The sequence below is a fragment of the Phocoena sinus genome, chromosome X, assembly GCF_008692025.1.
Source record: "Phocoena sinus isolate mPhoSin1 chromosome X, mPhoSin1.pri, whole genome shotgun sequence".
Classification (NCBI taxonomy): domain Eukaryota; kingdom Metazoa; phylum Chordata; class Mammalia; order Artiodactyla; family Phocoenidae; genus Phocoena; species Phocoena sinus.
The window spans coordinates 93,345,677-93,365,258 of record NC_045784.1 but is presented as its reverse complement, the minus strand read 5'-3'; the positions used below and the strand labels follow the sequence as shown (position 1 = coordinate 93,365,258).

Below are 19,582 nucleotides of genomic sequence, written 5' to 3'. Positions count from 1 at the left end.
GTGTAGGCAGCTACCTTGAAAGGTAGGTTCTAAGTTGCAGATCGCGATGGCCCTGGCAGTCCAACATAACACCGGGAGCCAGAAAAAGCACTCTGACACATCCCTCCTCTGAGTCAAGGAGAACAGGGCCAATTACTTGCTTAAATGAAGAGAGAAGGGAAATAAGGAAAACAGGGAGAAAAGAAAAATATAAGTTCCTATCTCAAAAAAATGTATCCTTCTACAGAGCTTAAAGAGGGAGGCATACATGGAACTGACCACCCTAAACACAAGAGACAACTTCAGGATGAAATGAGAGGGAAGGGGGGTACAAAATGAAGACAAGTGGGAAATAAAAAAGAGGGACTTCTAGGGGCCATGTGCTGTGAACATGGTGCTGGCCAGAAGGCAGCTTAACGAAAGCACCGAAGTAAAGCATCTCATCATCCTCTGGGATCTGAGGGTATTCAAGCCTCTGAGAAAGAGCACAATCTTCACAGTCATGAATTGAGCACTCTGGCAGGAGTGTCGTTGTGGAGTGCAACAGTAGAGTTACATGAGGAAACACATATGTAACCACAAAGTGTGATATTTCTTGTCAAGAAAGAAACAGGGTGGTATGATCGTGAATTCTTAGGGGGCATACTTTAGCCGGAGTGGTCAGCGAAGTCCTCTCTGAGGAGGTGCCAATTTTAGCTAAGCTCTGAACTTTGAGAAGTCAACCCACTCAGACTGCGGGCTGAAGGGTATAGGAAGAGGGTGGAGAAAATGCAAAGGCCCTGAGGAAGGAATGAGCTTGGCATATTCAAGGAAGAGCAATAAGGCCAGCAGCTGTAGCAGAGTAAAAGGGAGAGTGGTAGGAGGATAATTACGGAAAGACAGGTAGGAGCCAGATCTTGCAGGGCCTTGCAGGCCATGGCAAAGAATTTGGATTTTATTATAAGTGCAACAGGAAGTCACCCCTCCGCCAGTGGTTTTGTGGGGGAAGTAATATAATCTGATTTTCTGTTCCAGAAGATCACTCCGGCTGCTGTGTGTAGAATGGGCTCTAGTGAGGCAAGAGTAGAAGCAAGAATACCACTCTAGAAGATACTGAAACAGGTCAGGCAAGAGATGGTGGCAGGGTGGCTTGGTCTAGGGTGAAGGCTGTGGAAACTGAGTAAAGTACAGTTGATTCCCATTATTCATAATAGTTATGTTCTATAAAGTTGCTATGAACACTGCATTAATAAAGATTGAACTGCTCCTAAAGGAAATGCAGGGTTAGGTTCCGGCAAGCCTTTGGTCATAACATTTTTGTCAACTGTTGAATACATAACTTTGTGTGTGTTTTGTTTAAAGAGACCTTGTTTAACATATATTATATTATTGGTTCATTCACATTGAACTCATGGCCAACAGCACATGAGTTGTAGCTCATGGCAGAACAAAGCTTACATAACACTATTTTCTCCGAAAGGCACATCACAGCCTTCTTGCACTTAGCAACACTAGAAAGCACTCCAGCACTACACTTGGGGGCCAGTTCAAACAGAAATTATCAGCAAAAAGCACAAAAATGTGAAAATGTGGCACTAAAATAGACCATGAAAAGGACATTTGTCTACAGAATAAGAACTAAAAAAAGGAAGGCAGAGCATTGCCTTGTTTGACCTCAGCTGAGAATGTACACATTGATTGAATTACATTTTCACCATTCTATGCTAGTATTTTTAAAAATATTTTATTTATTTTAGTTATTTATTTTTTTGGCTGCGTCAGATCTCAGTTGAGGCGTGTAGGATCTTTCCTTGTGGCACATGGGCTGTCTCGTTGAGGCACACGAGCTCACTAGTTGTGGCGAGCGGGTTTAGTTGCCCTGCGGCATGTGGGATCTTAGCTCCCTGACCAGGGATCGAACCCGCGCCCCCTGCATTGGAAGGCAGATTCTTTACTACTGGACCACCAGGGAAGACCCTGTTCTATGCTAGTATTAAGTTGGGGGTTACAAATGCATTTTAGCAAGTAGGCAAATCCACAAATATGAAATCTGTGAATAGTGAGGATCAGCTACATATGTTTTTGAGATACATTCTACAGAGCAGTGGTCCCCAGCCTTTTTGGTTCCAGGGACCGGTTTTGTGGAAGACAATTTTTCCACAGACCGGAGGCGGGGGGTGGTTTTGGAATTATTCAAGCACATTACATCTATTGTGCACTTTATTTCTATTATTATTACATTGTAATATATAATGAAATAATTATACTACTCTCCATAATGCAGAATCAGTGGGAGCCCTGAACTTGTTTTCCTGCAACTAGATGGTCCCATCTGGAGGTGATACGAGCCAGTGAGACCTGAAGTGTGTTGCTTATGTCCAGTCTACTCCGTAAGATGCAGCTTCATTGTCACTTGCCACCAACTGATAGGTTTTTGATATGAGTCTGCAAACAATTGATTTATTATGGTCTCTGTGCAAACCTCTCTGCTAATGATAATCTGTATTTGCAGCCACTCCCCAGCGCTAGCATCACCGCCTCAGCTGCACCTCAGATCATCAGGCATTAGATTCTCATAAGGAGCGTGCAACCTAGATCCCTCGCATGCGCAGTTCACAGTAGGGTTCGCGCTCCTATGAGAATCTAACGCCGCCACTGATCTGACAGGAGGTGGAGCTTAGGTGGTAATGGGAGCGATGGGGAGTGGCTGTAAATACAGATGAAGCTTCACTCACTCACCCACCGCTTACCTCCTGCTGTGTGGCCCAGTTCCTAACAGGCCACTGACCGGTATCTGTCTGTGGCCCGGGGGTTGGGGACACTTGTTATAGAGGGAAACTGACGGGACTTCATGGTGGATTGAATGTAGGAAGTGAGAGTGGTGTCAAGGTGGACTCCTAGGTTTCTGAATGAGCAACTAAGTCAACAGTGGTACCATGCACAGGGGAGGGGCAGGTTTGTAAGGAGATGGTGAGTTCAATTTTGAACATGATAAGTTAGATATGGAGATTATCCATCCAAGAAGGGATGCCAATCAGACAATTCAATATATGAGACTGGAGCTCACAGCACAGGTGTAAGGGAAAGACAGGTACTTGGGAGTGGACAGCATATATTATGCTAATGAAAGGTCTGCCTTTCCTCTGTCCAGAGTTGTATTCCAAAGCTTTTCAGCATTGTCGGAGAATGAAGGAAAACTGGTGCCTTTGCTTCCTAATCATTTGGCTTCTAACCTAACTTCAGAAAAAAGTGGTGGTGGGTGAAGATAGCTCACTTCTCCCCAGGGCACAGATTGGCAGGAAGATCCATTATGGGAATCATGAACTCAGTGCTTGCTGCCCAGTTATGTCTTTGATCCTTACATGCATTCTCCTAAAATAGGAATACAAAAATAGATCTCCACCTTACAGCATATACCTAGTGAAAAAGGTTCAAAAAAATCAGATGAATCTAAACTTCATAAAAGCCCAAGGAAAACAGATATCTATTATTATTACATTGTATATTGCAATGTAATTTACATTGTATATTACATTGCTATGTAAGCACTTGAAGAACATATGAGAGGCTACATTTATAATTTGGGGGTAGGGAAAACTGTCTGTTTTCCCTACCCCCAAATTAAGCTTACTATGAACATCAGAAGTTAAAAAAGAAAAGAGTACCATGTTTGACCAGATAAAAAACATAAAACGTCCACATGGCCAAAGGTATAAACAAAGTAAAAAGGTAAGTGACAGAAAGGAGAAAACATTTGTCACGCATGTAACAAAGGGTTAATATCCACTTGCTCTAAAGGACTCCTATAAAAATCAATAAGAAAAAGAAAAAAACTTCAGTGGAAAAACAGGCAAAGGACACGAAGTGGCAGTTCACAGATCAAGCACTATAAATTGTCATATTCACTAATGCTTAACCTTGACTGTTCATTTATTGAACAAATGTTTAGTGAGAAGCTACTACATGCCAAGTGCTGTAATAGCTTCTGGGGATTCAGCAGTGAGCAAAATATACAAAGTCTCTGCCTTATTGGAACTTACATTCCAATGAGTGGAGTCAAAGAGTAAAAACTGAGATATATAATGTATCAGTGGTGAAAAATGTCCTGAAACAAAATTAAGTGGTGAAGGGTGATAGAGAGTGATGTGGGAAGTGCTTTTTTGGAAAGGATGGTGTGATGGTTGATTTTATATGTCAACTTTACTAGGCCATGTGGTGCCCTTATATTTAATCAAACATTATTCTGGGTGTGTATGTGAAGGTCTTTTGGATGAGATTAACATTTGAACTGGTAGACTAGTAGACCAGATTGTCCTCCCTAATGTAGGTGGGCATCATCCAATCAGTTGAAGGCCTGAATAAGACAAAAACATTGAGTGAGAGGGAACTCCTCCTGCCTGACTGTTTGAGCTGGACATTTGTCTTTTCCTGCACTTGAACTCAAACTGAAATGTTGGCTCTTCTTGGGTCTTGAGCCTTCTGGCCTTTGGACTGGAACTATACCATTGGCTCTCCTGGGGCTCTAGCTTGCCTACTGCAGACCTTGGGGCTTCTCAGCCTCCATAATTGTGTAAGCCAATTCCTTATGTTCTCTCGATAGATAAATAGATAAATGGATAGGTAGATAAATAGATGGATAGACAGATACTAACAATGCTATCTGGGCCATACACTCCCAATCCCCAGCCTTCCCCTCCCCATCCACCATCTCCCTGCCTCTGCATTCTAGGCCTGGGAAGCCTAAGTATCTCTCCATCTCCTCTTCAACTCCAATCCTCACAAGGCCAAATATGATTGGCCAGGACCCCAAGCCTTCTGCCCAAGTGGCTGTGGAGCCTCTCCCACAGGCTGGGTGTGGGGCTTTACACTGAGTCCTCCTCTCCTTCTTTTTCCCCCTTGCCTGTGGAAGTTTCCATGGCAACGGTCAAGCAGGCTACTGGAATATCTGCCTGAGAAGCCACCAGACACTCACTCTCAAGATTGATCAGTGCTTCAATTCGGCAAAGGACAGGCAACAAAACTCCCTGGGTCAGTTTGGGCTCTCTAAGAAGCAGATGCTGAGAGGGTGTTAGGAATAAAAGAGGTTTTTTGGGGGTTAACACTTGTGAAAGATATAGAGGGATGAAACAGCGTTGGGCAGGGAAGTCTCCAGACATTGATATGTATCTGACACTCGTGAGAGGAAAGAAGGAAAAAAGCAGAGTTGGGCAGGCCTGTGATGTGGATCTGAAAGTCTTGGCCAATCTAGGGGAGAGCTGCAGAGGAAAGGTGGTCCATTAGGGAAGTTCTGCAAAGGGTTGAAATGGCCAGGCTTGAGCATCCTCGCTGTGTTCGGTCATTGGCTAGAGGCTGCCCCAGAAGAGCATGGCCTCAGCTCAAATACTGCAGCAGATCCTGCAGGCACTGCAGCTGGGGTCTGTCAGGTAACTGTCTTCCTCACAGCTGAAAGGCAAATCTTTCTTTTTTTAAAAAATAAATTTATTTATTATTATTATTATTTTATTTTTGGCCGCGTTGGGTCTTCGTTGCTGCGCGTGGGCTTTCTCTAGTAGCTGCAAGCGGGGGCTACTCTTCATTGCGGGGCGTGGGCTTCTCATTGCGGTGGCTTCTCTTGTTGCCGAGCACTGGCTCTAGGTGCGGGGGCTTCAGTAGTTGTGGCTCACGGGCTCAGTAGTTGTGGCTCACGGGCTCTAGAGCGCAGGCTCAATAGTTGTGGCGCACAGGCTTAGTTGCTCCACGGTATGTGGGATCTTCCCGGACCAGGGCTCGAACCCACGTCCCCTGCATTGGCAGACGGGTTCTAAACCACTGCGCCACCAGGGAAATCCTGGGAAATTCTTTCTTGAAGGGTGAATTGAGCCATGTCCCTAGCTGCCACAACCTCTAACCTTTTCTAACCACCAAGAAAACAGCCAGCATGGTCCTATCTAGACAGATCACCCTAGATAATTTGAGGTAACACCTTGTGACACTTCCAAGACAGGGTTTGCAACCTGGACTGGTTTCCTCTACCTTACAAGGAGTGGGGGTGAAAGGGGGTCCCATCTTGTACTGCTGTATTTTCCGCTCCAGATATTAGCCCAAGCTTCACCCTCAATTGAGATATATATAGTGAACATGCTTCTCCATGTTTACCTTTGGCTCTAGGAGCTTTCCATCCAGGGAGGTAAGGAATACGATGTTGACAAGATGTATGATGAGTGGGCCATATGTACACCGAGTGCATGGGCAGCTAAGTCTCCCGCAGGCTTGGCTCTAAGAATGTACAACACAGCAATTATAGCAATTGCTACCGTTGGTGAAGTGCCTGTAATTCTGATATCATGATGGTTAAGAATCATAAAGGCCTGGTTTTGAATCTGTCTTTGTCAATGAGTGGCCTTGGACAAGTGACTATCTCTCCAAGCTTCAATTTCCTCATTTGCGAAATGGTCATGACAATAATACTTATCTCATAAGGCTAATTTGAGGTCAAATGAGATAATAATGCATGTGAGGTGCTCAGCATAGCTGGACAGATGTAAGTGCTTAATGATGGTCAGCTATATTATTACTGTGTACCAGGCACAGTACAGCTGTATCTAATTCGGGTCTCACAATAACCTTGCAATGTAAGTATTATTATCTCCCTTTTATAGATGAGGAAGTGGAGGCTCTGGTGGAGGATTAGACACTTGCTGAAGGATCACACAACTAGCATTTGGCAAGTCTGTAATTCACCTCCAGGTCTCTTTGACTCTAGAGTCCAGACCCATTAGCTCACACCAAACTACCTTCTAGAGTTTTCTTTGGCTACTGCCAAAGGGCCTCTGCAGTCTCATAAGCAGCATGGGGCAGAAATGGGGTTTGGGAGTGTTCTCAGCTCACTGACAACTAGGTGAGAGAGCAGTAGTGGAATGAAAACCATTTATCACCGTGAACAGGAGTCAAAAAAACATATAATCAGTAGGCTATTTGGGCGGTTGTATGCTGGGCTAATTTATATTCCATGATAAATGATATATATCAGTTCGCCTTCTGCAAAGTATAGTTTGAGGGGCACCAAAAGTCCCTTTGATCTTCAAATCAAACTTCTCCCATCCGTCACACACAAAATATATGTCTGAAGAGTCAAGATTAGTAAGCCATTCCTTTGAGTTATGGTATTGTTCCAGCTGCTTCCAGACAAAATACAACCCCAAGAGACAAAAGCCAAACATCTCCATGGTGAATTTATAAGTTAACCAACTTAACTTGAAAGCAGAGGGTGGAGACTGAGAGAATGGTTCTTAGGGCAAGTAGTTTGGATAGGATGGGAAGGGGGATTTGAGGGGATGGCAGGATAGGGCCAGAGTTTGTAACTGCGGGGATCTTGGGAAGCATAACAACGTAGGGCCCCAGAAGGTTGGGAGAAGGGGGCACATGGAAGAAGGAGGCCCCCCGTTAGTAGTTTTGCCACTGGTCTCCCAGGGATTTGTAAGTATATGTGTGTGTGTGTGTGTGTGTGTGTGTGTGTGTGTGTGTGTGTGTATATATATATATATACACACACACACACACACACATACATATGTATATATGTATATTTTAGCTGCAGTTCTCATTCTAAGATGTAAGGGCTTCCTTAACTGCCGTGCAGTGATTATACATTTCCTATCCAAGGGAGGCTAAATTTTCTGGTTTCTCTCTCCCACTTCCTCCCCTTTTATTTTCAGTTGTTTGGAAGGCAAAATTGTCCAACTGCCCCTTCGCCTCCCCCCAGCTAATTTCTCTTCTGGTCCCTTCTCCCAGGCTTGCTTTTTGCACAAGCCACATCCAGAGCCAATGAATGAGATTGGACCTGGACCACTGGGAATCCTGGGTGCCACTGATGGACAGATGAGCTTATTAGAGAAATCGTTCCCAAAGGCACTTTCAGAATTGACACAAAATGGTGGGGAAAAGAGCAGGCTGGCCACGTCGGGCAGCTCGGGGCTCCAAGGTGGACTGCAGCACCTGCACTTGGTAAATGTTGCAGACTCCTGTTGCTGATATCTTGCCCTTGAGTAAGAGAACTGGAATCAATAATGTTCAGGCCCATTTTTTTTCCCTTTACAGAAAGACCTCTCAAAAATACATCTGTGAATTGCTATCTTTTTTTTTAAATGCCCTGAATCTCCTTTTACAGTTGTTTTTTTTTAAAAGCCATCTCTATCTGTATCAATCTAATCTTAGGCTTTTTGTGGAGCTGGTTAAGTCCTGCAAAGGCAGTGGCAAGATTTAAAATGAGTGTCTGGTTGTGGACAGCAGTCTGGATCAATTGATTTTAACCTAAAAGAAACAGAATTTGGGGAGAGGGAGAAGCCAATAGCCAAGCAAAAAAAAAAAAAAAAAGAACCATTGTATTTGTATAGTGCTTAGCACTTTTCAAAATATTCTCCCATTTGTTGTCTTATTTGATCCTCACAACCTCCTGGTGGGCCAGATTGGGCAAATCTCCATTCAACAGCAGAAGACAGAGGCCCAGAGTGCGTGACTCACCTAGGGTCACAAAGCAACATCAGGGACACAACAGCCTTAGAATACAGGTCTCCTTTGGGACCGGGACCAGGATTTACACATTAGAGCCCACCATATTTTTTTTTTTTTTGGCCACGCTGTGCAGCTTGCTGAAGCTTAGTTCCCCGACCAGGGATTGAACCCACGCCCTCGGCAGTGAAAGCTCGGAGTCCTAACCACTGGACCGCCAGGGGATTCCCAACCGGGAGGGTTGAATGCAGATGTCTGGGGTGTCCAAGGAGGGATGAAATTCACTTAAAATAGGCTAAAATACAGTGCACGTGGTATGAAACCATGTTCAAAAATGGTTCTGCTGGAATGCCTTCTCAGTTCTCTGCTTCCACATCTGAAACAGGGCAGCCTCCTTCCTGTTTCAACTTCATTGCCACACATCCTATTCCCAGATTCTGCCTAAAGACTAGCCTAAACAGTTGCTTTCTTAGCTTTGAACTTCGGGTACAAGATAAGGAATGGGAGGAAAACAGGGCTGCCCTTCATGGTCCTCCACAAATACAACATACCTGAGAGGAAGTTTTTGATCTTTTCTAAGCCAAGGTGACATCACTGACACGACACTGCTTTTCAGAAGCTGACCCTACCCGCCCCACCCACTAGAAAGTTGTGGTGAAAATATTATGCTTCCTCTATTTTCATGCTTTCCAAACTGCTGGTACAATCTATTAGGAAGTTGTAAAAATCAATTCGGCAGGCTATGAACAGCATTTTTAAAAATTAGTAAAATGAAGTAGAAAATGGTAGAAACACATTGCAAGTAGTAAGCATGAGTTTTATATACTGGGTTGTGACATTTTACGCTTCTTACTGTGGGTTAGAGCAAAACTTTGAAAACCACGGATCTAGAGGGTATATATACTTCATTCAACCCCAGATGTAGTCTGTATCCTAAGATCCTCCATCTGACACATTATTCCAACAATATTCTACAGTTCCCTTTTAGTGCTCCTCTAGGAAGCAAGACTGATGTATAGAGCCCACTGATAGTCACCGAGCAATTTTCTGTATAGAAAGATGCATTTGACAAAGAAGGGCAAATATTTAATACAGCAGAGTTTGGTAGCAAGTGTTTTTTTTTTTGTTTTGCTTTTTTTTGGTAGCAAGTGTTTTGATGAAATATTTTTATTGTAGAGACAACTGTTAAATAAAAAAGCTAAATATGCCCTACCATCTCCCCCTAAATATGTAAGATTATGTTAAAGCACATCCATGCTTATCTTTTCTATCCTATATTAAATCAAATTATAACAAAACTCAGCAAATGAAGTCCCCTGCTAACAAATTTCCTACATTAGTAATTTCGGGCAAGTCAATCCAGCAACGTTCCAGAATAAAAGAACTCAGGGTACCTTCTTGGCTTTATTTGACTTCTTGCTCCTTGACCAAACACTGCATTTACCCTTTAACCTCATTGGGAGTATCTTTTCAGACACACTACATACATTACTAGGAAATTTCCAAAAACTAGGAAAATGCTGATTCCAATTCACCAAAGCACTTACATGCTTAAATAAGGTCTGCAGCTCTTCCAGCCTTATGAGCTACACATGAAATGCAAATAACTTGGTGACAGAGTTTGTCATGAGTCATTAGCCTCTTAAGCTTAGTCTTCTCCTTCCACTAATGCCTACAAATTTACACGGAAGTAGATTCCTAACCATTTTTATCTAGGCAAAATTCATTACTGTATTTCATCAATCTAAGATGCCATCAATTGTAACACTCATCAGTATTTTACGAACCACTGAGAAAAGAAAAAAGGCCAATTAAAGTATGCTTTAGCATCAGTTTAAAATACACCAATTTCAGGGATATTAAATTGTGAAAAATACGTGCCTCACTGAAGAGATGAAATACAGGAGCTGATTTTAAAGGCTGTTGCCTCTTCTCACTCCTCAAGTGTCTGTTGACATATTTTTAATGTAGAATTAAAGTTAATGGGACCATTTTTTTTTCTGAAAATGAACTTTTGGTTTCACTGCCTTCTGGATATAGTATTTTGGCTAGTTTTTCAAGGTTGAAATTTCCAACATTTTGCCAAAAACGTCACCGTTACTTCAAACAGGTGATCTCAGGAATGTGAATATTTGGTAGGAAAAGAGGAAGAACGAGGTAGACTAGAGAAAAGACAAAGTCCAAGTTGTCAACCATTGTTTTCAACATTCTAACTTAAAATTTTTAAAAAAACGTTATCTTGTAAAAAGCAACAACCAACTGTTCTGGAGCTTTAAAAAAATCAAGAGACCTTAAACCAGGCTTGAGAAAACTCTAACAAGGCAAATTTTATTTTTTTCAACTTACAAAAATATGTCCATGTCAAAAATACAGTCTAGTCCATATAAGAGTAGTTCCAGCCATTTAAAAGTTATACAGAATTTGGAAAAAGCAGTTAATATACAAGTCTTAAAACACTGAGCTCATAAACAGTACACAACCACTCATTTCAGTTATTGCTTGTTATACGCAGCTTTTACTTGAAACTCTTCCTCTTAAGGGAAAGGGCAATATTTGGGCAATCTGATTGTTGCTGCTAAAGCTGTGGTTTTAAAAAGCCAATCCAAAATTAGAGTAAACTTACTTTGAGTAGAATATAATGTGTAAAGTTTAGTCAGTACTACAAGAAGGTAGGAAGGTGTGGTCTAAATTTCACTTCCATCCCCTTCTACTTAATTCTATTTTGCTAATATATCAGAAATGCAATGTGTAGTTTGCGACGAGTAAATGAACCACCAATTTTCAAATTAAATGACAAGAAGCATTAACTTTGAGTTGCAATATAGAAACAAAGCTGGCACACCTAGTGTAAAAACATGAAAACAATAAATTCAAGAATGGAGAAACATTTAAAGCTTAACCAAAAACCAAAGCTAGATTTCTTTCTCTTTAGATGTTGAGACATAAAATGAATCAACTGGTTCTTTTGAAGTTTATGGGCTTATGAAGATCTGCTGTTCTGTTTTCTCTAAAAAGACAAAGTGTTAGCCACATAATAGGAACATGTTTTATAACAGATCTATTTGCTCAATGCCATATGGAAGAACAAATCATGAGATTAAATAATTTTAACTTTAAGTAGTAAAAAGACCATGCAGTTGACAGTGTAAACACAGAGAACAAATCACTCACTTTGGGGGTGGGTAGTACATAGGAGACTTTTGGCCTGAAGTTCACATGGAAGACTTAGAAGTTAAGGGTCCCAAAGAGGGAGTGATGGCTTTGTTTCCAACTTTCCTGTCAGACCCTGTTGGAGGGTCAGGCTTATTGCTGACATTTTACCCCCATAAGTTCTTGAACAAACTGAGACATATACTAGTGATAAGTATGAGGTGAACTGGAAAAATCTTTAAAAATAATTCTTAGAACAAAAGTGGCCTTCATGACCATTTGGTTAGGATACTTATTAATGACTTAAATCCTAAAATTAGGCTACATTTTTAGGAGGTAGAAACAAGTACCAAAAGTGTACCACTTGGCCACCCCGCCTTGCTTTTGCCCAACCTCGGATCTCTACACTTCTCACTTCTCATTCTCCCATTAAAGCTCTTAGTACTACTACGATTCACTATCTAAAGTTATAGACCTGGAGCTGCCAAGAAAAAGCTTTCTTAAGAAGTTTTGCTTTTAAGCCACTGAGTGTATCTAACACTCAGGTATCGATTGAGAACATTTTACACCTCTCTAGTAGATTAATTCACTTAAGAAAACATGCCAACATAAAAAAAAAAAACACCTACATTACTTAACATAAAAAGACTACTAAACATCTCTACATGCCATTCTAGTATGTCAGAGTACTTATGTAAACCTAAATTAGTAATGTGTTCATTGAACTGATTTGAAAAAGCCTCATATTTAAACTGCATTACCAGTGTTTACCAAAAATAGGTACATGTTGTACTACAAAATTAGCCTAATAACAACAAAAAAAAACCACTCCACTTCCTCCCAGAGAGTTACATTGTGCTGATATCCCATAGACAGTACTATAAAGGGATTTCATTTTTGCAATACACTGGGCTCACAGTGAGTATATTAGTACAGAGACCATGGGTTTAATGTTACTGTAAGAATGTCATTAGTGAAACAAATATAAGGCATGTAGAAAACTAACATTAAAGCTCTTAAGGGCAATGATCTAAACTGGCAGCTGCTAGAAAAGGTGCCGCTAGGAATAAAAAATATTAAAGAAATTTAGTTTCAGCACATACTAGTTTTTAATGTTTCCACAATGCAATGAACTACTACTTATAAGTTTCTACTGCTGGAACTAATGGACCAAAAGAGAATGGACTTTTGCCCCCTTTAACTACTTTCCCAATCTTGAAAACGGAAGCAGTCGCTTGCAATCTTCCACACGATGTTGTCAGCAGTAGACTGAGCAGTCAGCAGGAAGTTCTGGTTGAAGTAGTGTTGTCTGTTTCCATCAAACTTCACAGTTCCACTGGTCACCACGAGAACTGTAGCCTGGGCCTGAGTAGCTTGCTCTTCACCCACACAGAAAAAGAGAAGAGGTTGGATTCTCTCTCTAAGTAAGCAGATTTTCAGGTTTAAACTACACTGCCTAAAATGTAACACTAAAAAAAGTTTCATAAACTTTCTTCACTTTGCACATTATCTTGAGCGTGTGCACCCAAAGCCAGAAAACTCAATAATCATTTCAAAGATAGTAACATTATTTTCAGTCCAGAAAGATTTTGGGTGCTCTAAAGTTTAAAAATAAAAAGCTTATATCTAGAATAGGACCATTTGGTTGCTGTATTTATTAGTATTTCATTGGGTTTCTAAAAGAGTTTTGTCGTATTTTGCTTCTTAAGCTTTCTTTTCAAGAACCATAAAGGAATAAAAAAAATCACACTCAACTACTACTTAAGATGCTTAGGACCCCACCTAGAGGTTAATCTTATAAACTGCATCAATCTACTACCTTGAATCAAATTCTGTCTTGCCAAAAGTCATCCTTTCACATAACAGAGTGAATTTCTGTGAAATTTTAATAGGTTGTAAGATAATAAAACACATTAATCAGAGATAAGGTATAATTTTTCTCTGGAGACATTTCAAGGTACAGAAGGCAACAATTTATTTAGGGAAAATAGTCGTTCCTCTCCATTAACAAAAATCATATTAAGGCTCAATTTGTCACATGACTTTTACTAAGCCATAATCACTCAATCCACCAAAACCTACTAGTGGTCCTCTGGAGAGAGATACATACATCTAAAGGAAGACCAAAAGTTTGATTTGACAGCTAAATTCTTCATATTTAATTTGCTCAAAAAAGTAATTATTTCTACCACTGAAAGTCGCTAGCTGCTTTTGGTGTTAAAGTTCACTGCTCACTAAAGGAAAACAAAGGAAGTATCTTAAAAGACCATGATCTTACCATGAACTGGCTGGCAATCTAGCATATTGACCTGAAACTCACTAGAAGGCAACATGTCAAAAAACTTAGTTAGGGCTTCCAGCCCTGTTACAACATTTCCATTCCATACTAAAGTGGCCTTGTCCAGATACAGCCTGGTTAGTGCCTAAAAAGAAAGAAAAAAGAAAAAAAGGGAAAAGTTCTTTATTTCTGGGTATTTTATAGAAATGGATTGAAAGGTTACAGGTAGTATCTAAACATTTTTATTGTTCTTCCTCCATCTCTCCTTCCCTTGCCCCCTCTCATGGGAAGACCGTGTCAACAAGGTATGTGCCTTATAACGTTGGCTTTGAATAGACATTACCCTGCTTTTAATAAACTAGGCAGCTAGCTAAATACTTTTTTTTCATATTTCACTTTAGCCACACTGAGAAAACTGTGTATCAAACTGGAAGAGTTTTTTTTTTAAAGTTTTGCTCTCTGTATTAAAATAAATTAAATGATCACAGGTTTCAAGCCCATGCAGCCCCGAACCAGTTTTAATCTCCCTCCCTTTTCTAATTCTGTGAATTAACAAACTTGTCAATCAGGCCCTACCTGTACACTTCAATCCTAGTGTTTATATACATGTGAGTTATTTAATGTTTGAACCATTTCATGTTGTATGTGTTAGGAAGCATTCGTTCCTTTTACCACTATGGAAATAGCATATTTAGTTCAAAAGAATCAGGAGTACTTGCTAAAGCAGAGTCTTTGATAAGTCAAGTAAGTTAAAGCTCAAATAAGGCAGAATTCAAGAGTTAACTTTTTAGTCCCAGGAGTCAGTCACAGGAATTTAGTGTGTCACAGGACACATTTGCTTAGCTCTAAAATTTAACTTTGATTAATTTAAAGGGCCAACACACATCTGGACTCTGGAAATGAACTATGTTTCCTTTTTGGGGGGGGCTACTTTGTCTTTGAAGGCACTGAGGCACAATAAGCGTCCATTGTTACATCACTTGCCCCTGTCCCTTGTCATCAAACTTCAGTATCAAGAACTTTTTAATCTTCTGCCTTAACAAAATAGTTTTTAGAGATACTAACTTCTGTACCTACAGCATAGACAAAGTTCTCTAAATCATAGTCCTATTCTGATAAGAGACCTAGGCAAGACTCTCCAGCACATACTGAAATAGTTACTTAGAAGATGTGGCTCAGGGATAAATCACAATGAAAAAAGCTGATGAAGTCAGAACTTGCTCTGCTGAAGACTAAAAGTATCCAAGCCATGCAGATTCTGTTTGTGAGTGCCAGCTACAGCTGTGAGCTTTAATTGAAAATTATCAATTAGTATATGAATTTAAAGGGACAAATCAGGGAACAGTCCCTGTAATGCAGACCCCCTTCACTAGCATGAATACTATTTTAACCATATTGGTTATACAATGGAAGAAACAAAATGTAACATATTTAAGTAAATATACATTGGGTCCCATGATAAGTGCAGTAGTTAAATTAATTCCCATTTACCACCCTAAAAATAAAATGAGGTTAAGAGAGGTTAGCAACTTGCCCAAGGTCACAGAGCTTGGCAAACACAAAGCTGGGGTATGATTCCAGAGTCCACACTTCCATAATGCCATACCAACCCTTCCTTAAGCAATGTGCTTCGAAAGAACACAGCTATCACTTATGCAAGTCAGATGAATGGCTGGATCAGAAAAAAAAAAAAAGAAAGAAAGAACTGGTATTTAATAAAGAGTAGTAGTCTATAACACTCACCTGTCTTCTCTTGTCCATTGTCTCATAGTAAATATTGACAAATTCCTCAGCAGCTTTGCATGCCTGATCTACATAAATTTTAAAATCCTACAAGAAAAATTTCATTTAAGTGTACATTACCACCCCTCCAACCCCTCACAAACACAAAATCACCAACAAAAGCTGATGATTTATTTCAATCACTTTGTAGCTCCATACACAGTCCACATTTTTCCACATAAATTTGGACATTTTTAACGTTAGGGCTCAAGTTTCCAATTTTCATTATTTTTAAGAATGTATCTTTAGGAAATATTCATCCTTGATTAGTCAATTTCACTTTTTTTCTTACTTTAAATATAAATTTATAATCTTTGCTTGGCAACTGGTACTTTAGGCTCCCAGTATTTTACAAAACATTTACCTTAATAAAAATTATGCGGTCTGAACCTTAAAAAAAAAGAAAGAGAGACGGGGCGGGCGGGGGGCGGGCGCGGATTGCCATTGAATAAATTAGGAAACAAGCGAGAAGTTATTCAAAAGTAGTTGAGTGGGAAAAAAAAATAGAATAAGTTCAATGAACTTGTTTGAAAAGCTAGGTACCTAGGAAACGTCCTCACATTACGTAAAAATTCACCGGCGTTTGTAAAGGATTTTAAAACCGAAGCAAATAAATGCTGTTGCGGTTTTCTCCTTCAGAAAGATTAAGTACTTTCTTCCCCAGCCATTTACCAGCCCAGCCTATTATCTGAATTAAGAACTACTTTCGTTTCTGTCTCAGGCAACTTAAAGTTATTTAGATCGAGAAAAGATTACAAGCCATAAGCAACAGACCCCAACATTCCGGACTCTCGCTATTTCCCATCTCAGGGTCCTTTCCAGGATCGGAAAAGCGACTGCACGGCCCTGGAGGTGGGCGGTCGGGGGGATGGTGGGGGCTGCAGAGAGCGGGCCCCGCCCCCGGCGCCTGGCGGGCTGGACCCTGATTCGCCGCTTGACCACGTGACAAGCAGCCAGCCCGCCCCAGAACCCCTCCCCTCAGCCGCCCGCGCCCGGGCACCCTGCCGCGGCCGGGGCACTCACCATGGGCCTGGCCATCGGGGTGGTGCCAGCAGCCTGTTCCGCCGGATTCTCTGAGTCCCGTCGTGTCCTGCTCTCTTGCCTGCGGGATGATCAAATACTTAGGAAGACAGAGAAACCCGCCAAACCCACAGAATTCTCTGCCCGCCCATTCTCTCCCGGAAGCAACTCGGTCCGCTGTTAAAAGCACCCCGATGTACCAACCTTAAGTTCAATTCTGTTCAGTTCCGACCATACGCTGCCATCCGCCTTACGCATTCACTCGTTTGATACTAACTTCGTTTGGAAGAAAAAAACACTCTGCTTTTGCAGTTGGACAGTTTTAACAAAAGTAACCATTTCTCCAACATGCCCAAGGACAGCAAAAAAAAAAGACCTATTTAAGGCGTCCAATGGGGAGACTTCTCTGCTCCAGGAGGTGGGGCCAGGGCTAGGTGAACACCAGCGAGGAACGCTAGGAGACCTGCCTGACCCGTAGCTAACCGGAAAAAAGGGTGATGAAGCCTGGGGAAAAGCGTGCAACCGGACTGCACATGCCTGGTAGACAAACTGCTTAGAGTTCTGGAGCCTTCTGGAAAAATCAGTCTTCACCGAATTAAACCCCAGCGTCTCAGTAGTAGTCCTAAAATCATTAACATTTTGATTTGGCACTATTCTGTGGAAAAGGTTCGTTTAGTTCTACTCTGAAAGGTCTTGCAGACCTCAAATGAAGATTAGTTTCTAGGGCCATTCACCACCTTCCACAACGCACCCTCTAAAAATATTTAAAATGTTCCCGAGTGGTGACCGCAAGCAAGGAACTTTTCTAAGCATTTGAACCCCATATTCACTTCTTACAATAACGCTATGAGGTAATCTCTGTTATACAATTAAGACAGTGATTAAGTAACCTGCTTAGGGTCACAAACTGACTGGGATTCAAGCTCAAGCAATTTACCACTTCAACCGGACTCGACTCCCCAGCGACCTTCAAAACCGCTCATCTCAAAGTCCCCAACAAACCCGATATCTCGACAGTCTTACCGCTCATGGCTGGTGTGTGGCTGCTCATAAGCATTATCACCACTGCCTCCTTGGTGTTTTCCTCTGTCTCCTTGAGACGACTTACTGCTGGACCGTCTCATACTTGAACCTGAATTTTCCGTGTCGGCCTCTCCTCAGTCTCCTCAGGCTCTAACGGCTGCAACTTCCCAGCATGCCCTGCGCCCCGCTCTGAGCCCCGTTTATTGCGCCACTTCCGGTGGCGACTTCCGCTTGAAACCGCACTCCTCTGAGGTGGTCTCAATCGTTACTTGTTTGCTACTGAGTCTCAATACATCGCCAGCACCGCCCTCAACCTCCTCTCTGGGCTCCAATTCTGAGTGTTGAATTTCCCTAAGCATGATCACCGGAACGCTCTACAGGCTTCTCAAACTCGGGGAGTCCAAAATTTAAACGCATTATTTCCTCTGCGCTTCTACTCTTCTGTATTCTTTCAGTCATCTATGCTTGAATTCTTGGAATATGTTTTTTGGTGTCTTCCCCCGCCATCACCATAATTCATTCCTTCATTCAACAAATACTTATTGAACGCACACTATGGGTCAGGCATTGTGCAAGGTTCTGGATATACAGTGGTGAGCAAAATAGACATGATCTATACCCTCATGAAGCTCACAATGTAATTGGGAGTCATAGACAAAAAACAAAACAATGAATTACAGAGGAGTTCCAAGTTACTTGCCCAATTCTGCCCGTTCTTTTTTTTTTTTTTTGCAGTACGCGGGCCTCTCACTGTTGGGGCCCCTCCCGTTGCAGAGCACAGGCTCCGGATGCGCAGGCTCAGCGGCCATGGCTCACGGGCCCAGCCGCTCCGCGGCACGTGGGATCCTCCGGGACCAGGGCATGAACCCGTGTCCCCTGCACTGGCAGGCGGACTCTCAATCACTGCGTCACCAGGTAAGCCCTCTGCCCGTTCTTATTTTTTATTTTTATTTTTTTGCGGTACGCGGGCCTCTCGCTGTTGTGGCCTCTCCCGCTGCGGAGCACAGGCTCCGGACGCGCAGGCTCAGCGGCCATGGCTCACAGGCCCAGCCGCTCCGCGGCACGTGGGATCCTCCGGGACCAGGGCATGAATCCCTGTCCCCTGCATTGGCAGGCGGACTCTCAACCACTGCGTCACCAGGTAAGCCCTCTGCCCATTCTTCTTTTTTTTTTGCGGTACGCGGGCCTCTCACTGTTGTGGCCCCTCCCGTTGCAGAGCACAGGCTCCGGATGCGCAGGCTCAGCGGCCATGGCTCACGGGCCCAGCCGCTCCGCGGCACGTGGGATCCTCCGGGACCAGGGCATGAACCCGTGTCCCCTGCACTGGCAGGCGGACTCTCAACCACTGCGTCACCAGGTAAGCCCTCTGCCCATTCTTATTTTTTATTTTTATTTTTTTTGCGGTACGCGGGCCTCTCGCTGTTGGGGCCTCTCCCGCTGCGGAGCACAGGCTCCGGATGCGCAGGCTCAGCGGCCATGGCTCACGGGCCCAGCCGCTCCGCGGCACGTGGGATCCTCCGGGACCGGGGCATGAATCCCTGCTCCCTGCACTGGCAGGTGGACTCTCAACCACTGCGTCACCAGGGAAGCCCTCTGCCCAGTCTCTAAAGAAATTCTCTCTCTCTCACTCCCCTCTTTCTCTCTCTCCTCTATACGCAAACTTTGACTTTGATTGCTCTATCCTGATTTTTCCAAAATTCTCCTAATCTTCTAAAGACCTATCTTGGTCTGGTCTGAGTTTACCCTTCCAGACTTCTCTCCCATTATTCACCAACATTGGCAAAGTTAACTGCTGTTAAACTGCTGTTTATCAAAAGTGACTCATGTTGTCCGCCTGCCGATGCAGGGGACACGGGTTCGTGCCCCGGTCCGGGAGGATCCCAC

General features: G+C 42.5%; 1 protein-coding gene across 2 annotated transcripts; it reads right to left on the bottom strand.

Moving 5' to 3' along the window:
• Window positions 1-10,742: 10,742 nt before the first annotated feature.
• On the bottom strand, window positions 10,743-17,812 carry NXT2 (nuclear transport factor 2 like export factor 2). 2 transcript variants are annotated; one of them, XM_032620902.1, is made up of 5 exons: window positions 17,699-17,812; window positions 16,679-16,757; window positions 15,617-15,703; window positions 13,874-14,018; window positions 10,743-12,974 (listed from the first exon to the last, which is right to left on the bottom strand). In XM_032620902.1, exons 1-5 carry the CDS (start codon window positions 17,797-17,799, stop codon window positions 12,793-12,795), a joined length of 594 nt encoding a protein of 197 aa, XP_032476793.1. In that variant the 5' UTR covers window positions 17,800-17,812; the 3' UTR covers window positions 10,743-12,792. The 2 variants fall into 2 exon arrangements, with proteins under 2 accessions (XP_032476793.1, XP_032476794.1); XM_032620903.1 differs by lacking the exon at window positions 17,699-17,812 and adding an exon at window positions 16,880-16,894.
• Window positions 17,813-19,582: the final 1,770 nt, after the last annotated feature.

Bases quoted from the DNA above. Each gene is read 5' to 3' on its own strand.
- NXT2 (XM_032620902.1), bottom strand. From the start codon at position 17,799: ATGAGACGGTCCAGCAGTAAGTCGTCTCAAGGAGACAGAGGAAAACAC. The intron at 14,019-15,616 runs GTGAGTGTTATA...CTTTCTTTTTAG, and splicing joins CAATGGACAAGAGAAGACAG to GCACTAACCAGGCTGTATCT. The intron at 12,975-13,873 runs GTAAGATCATGG...GTGTGGGTGAAG, and splicing joins AGATTGCCAGCCAGTTCATG to AGCAAGCTACTCAGGCCCAG.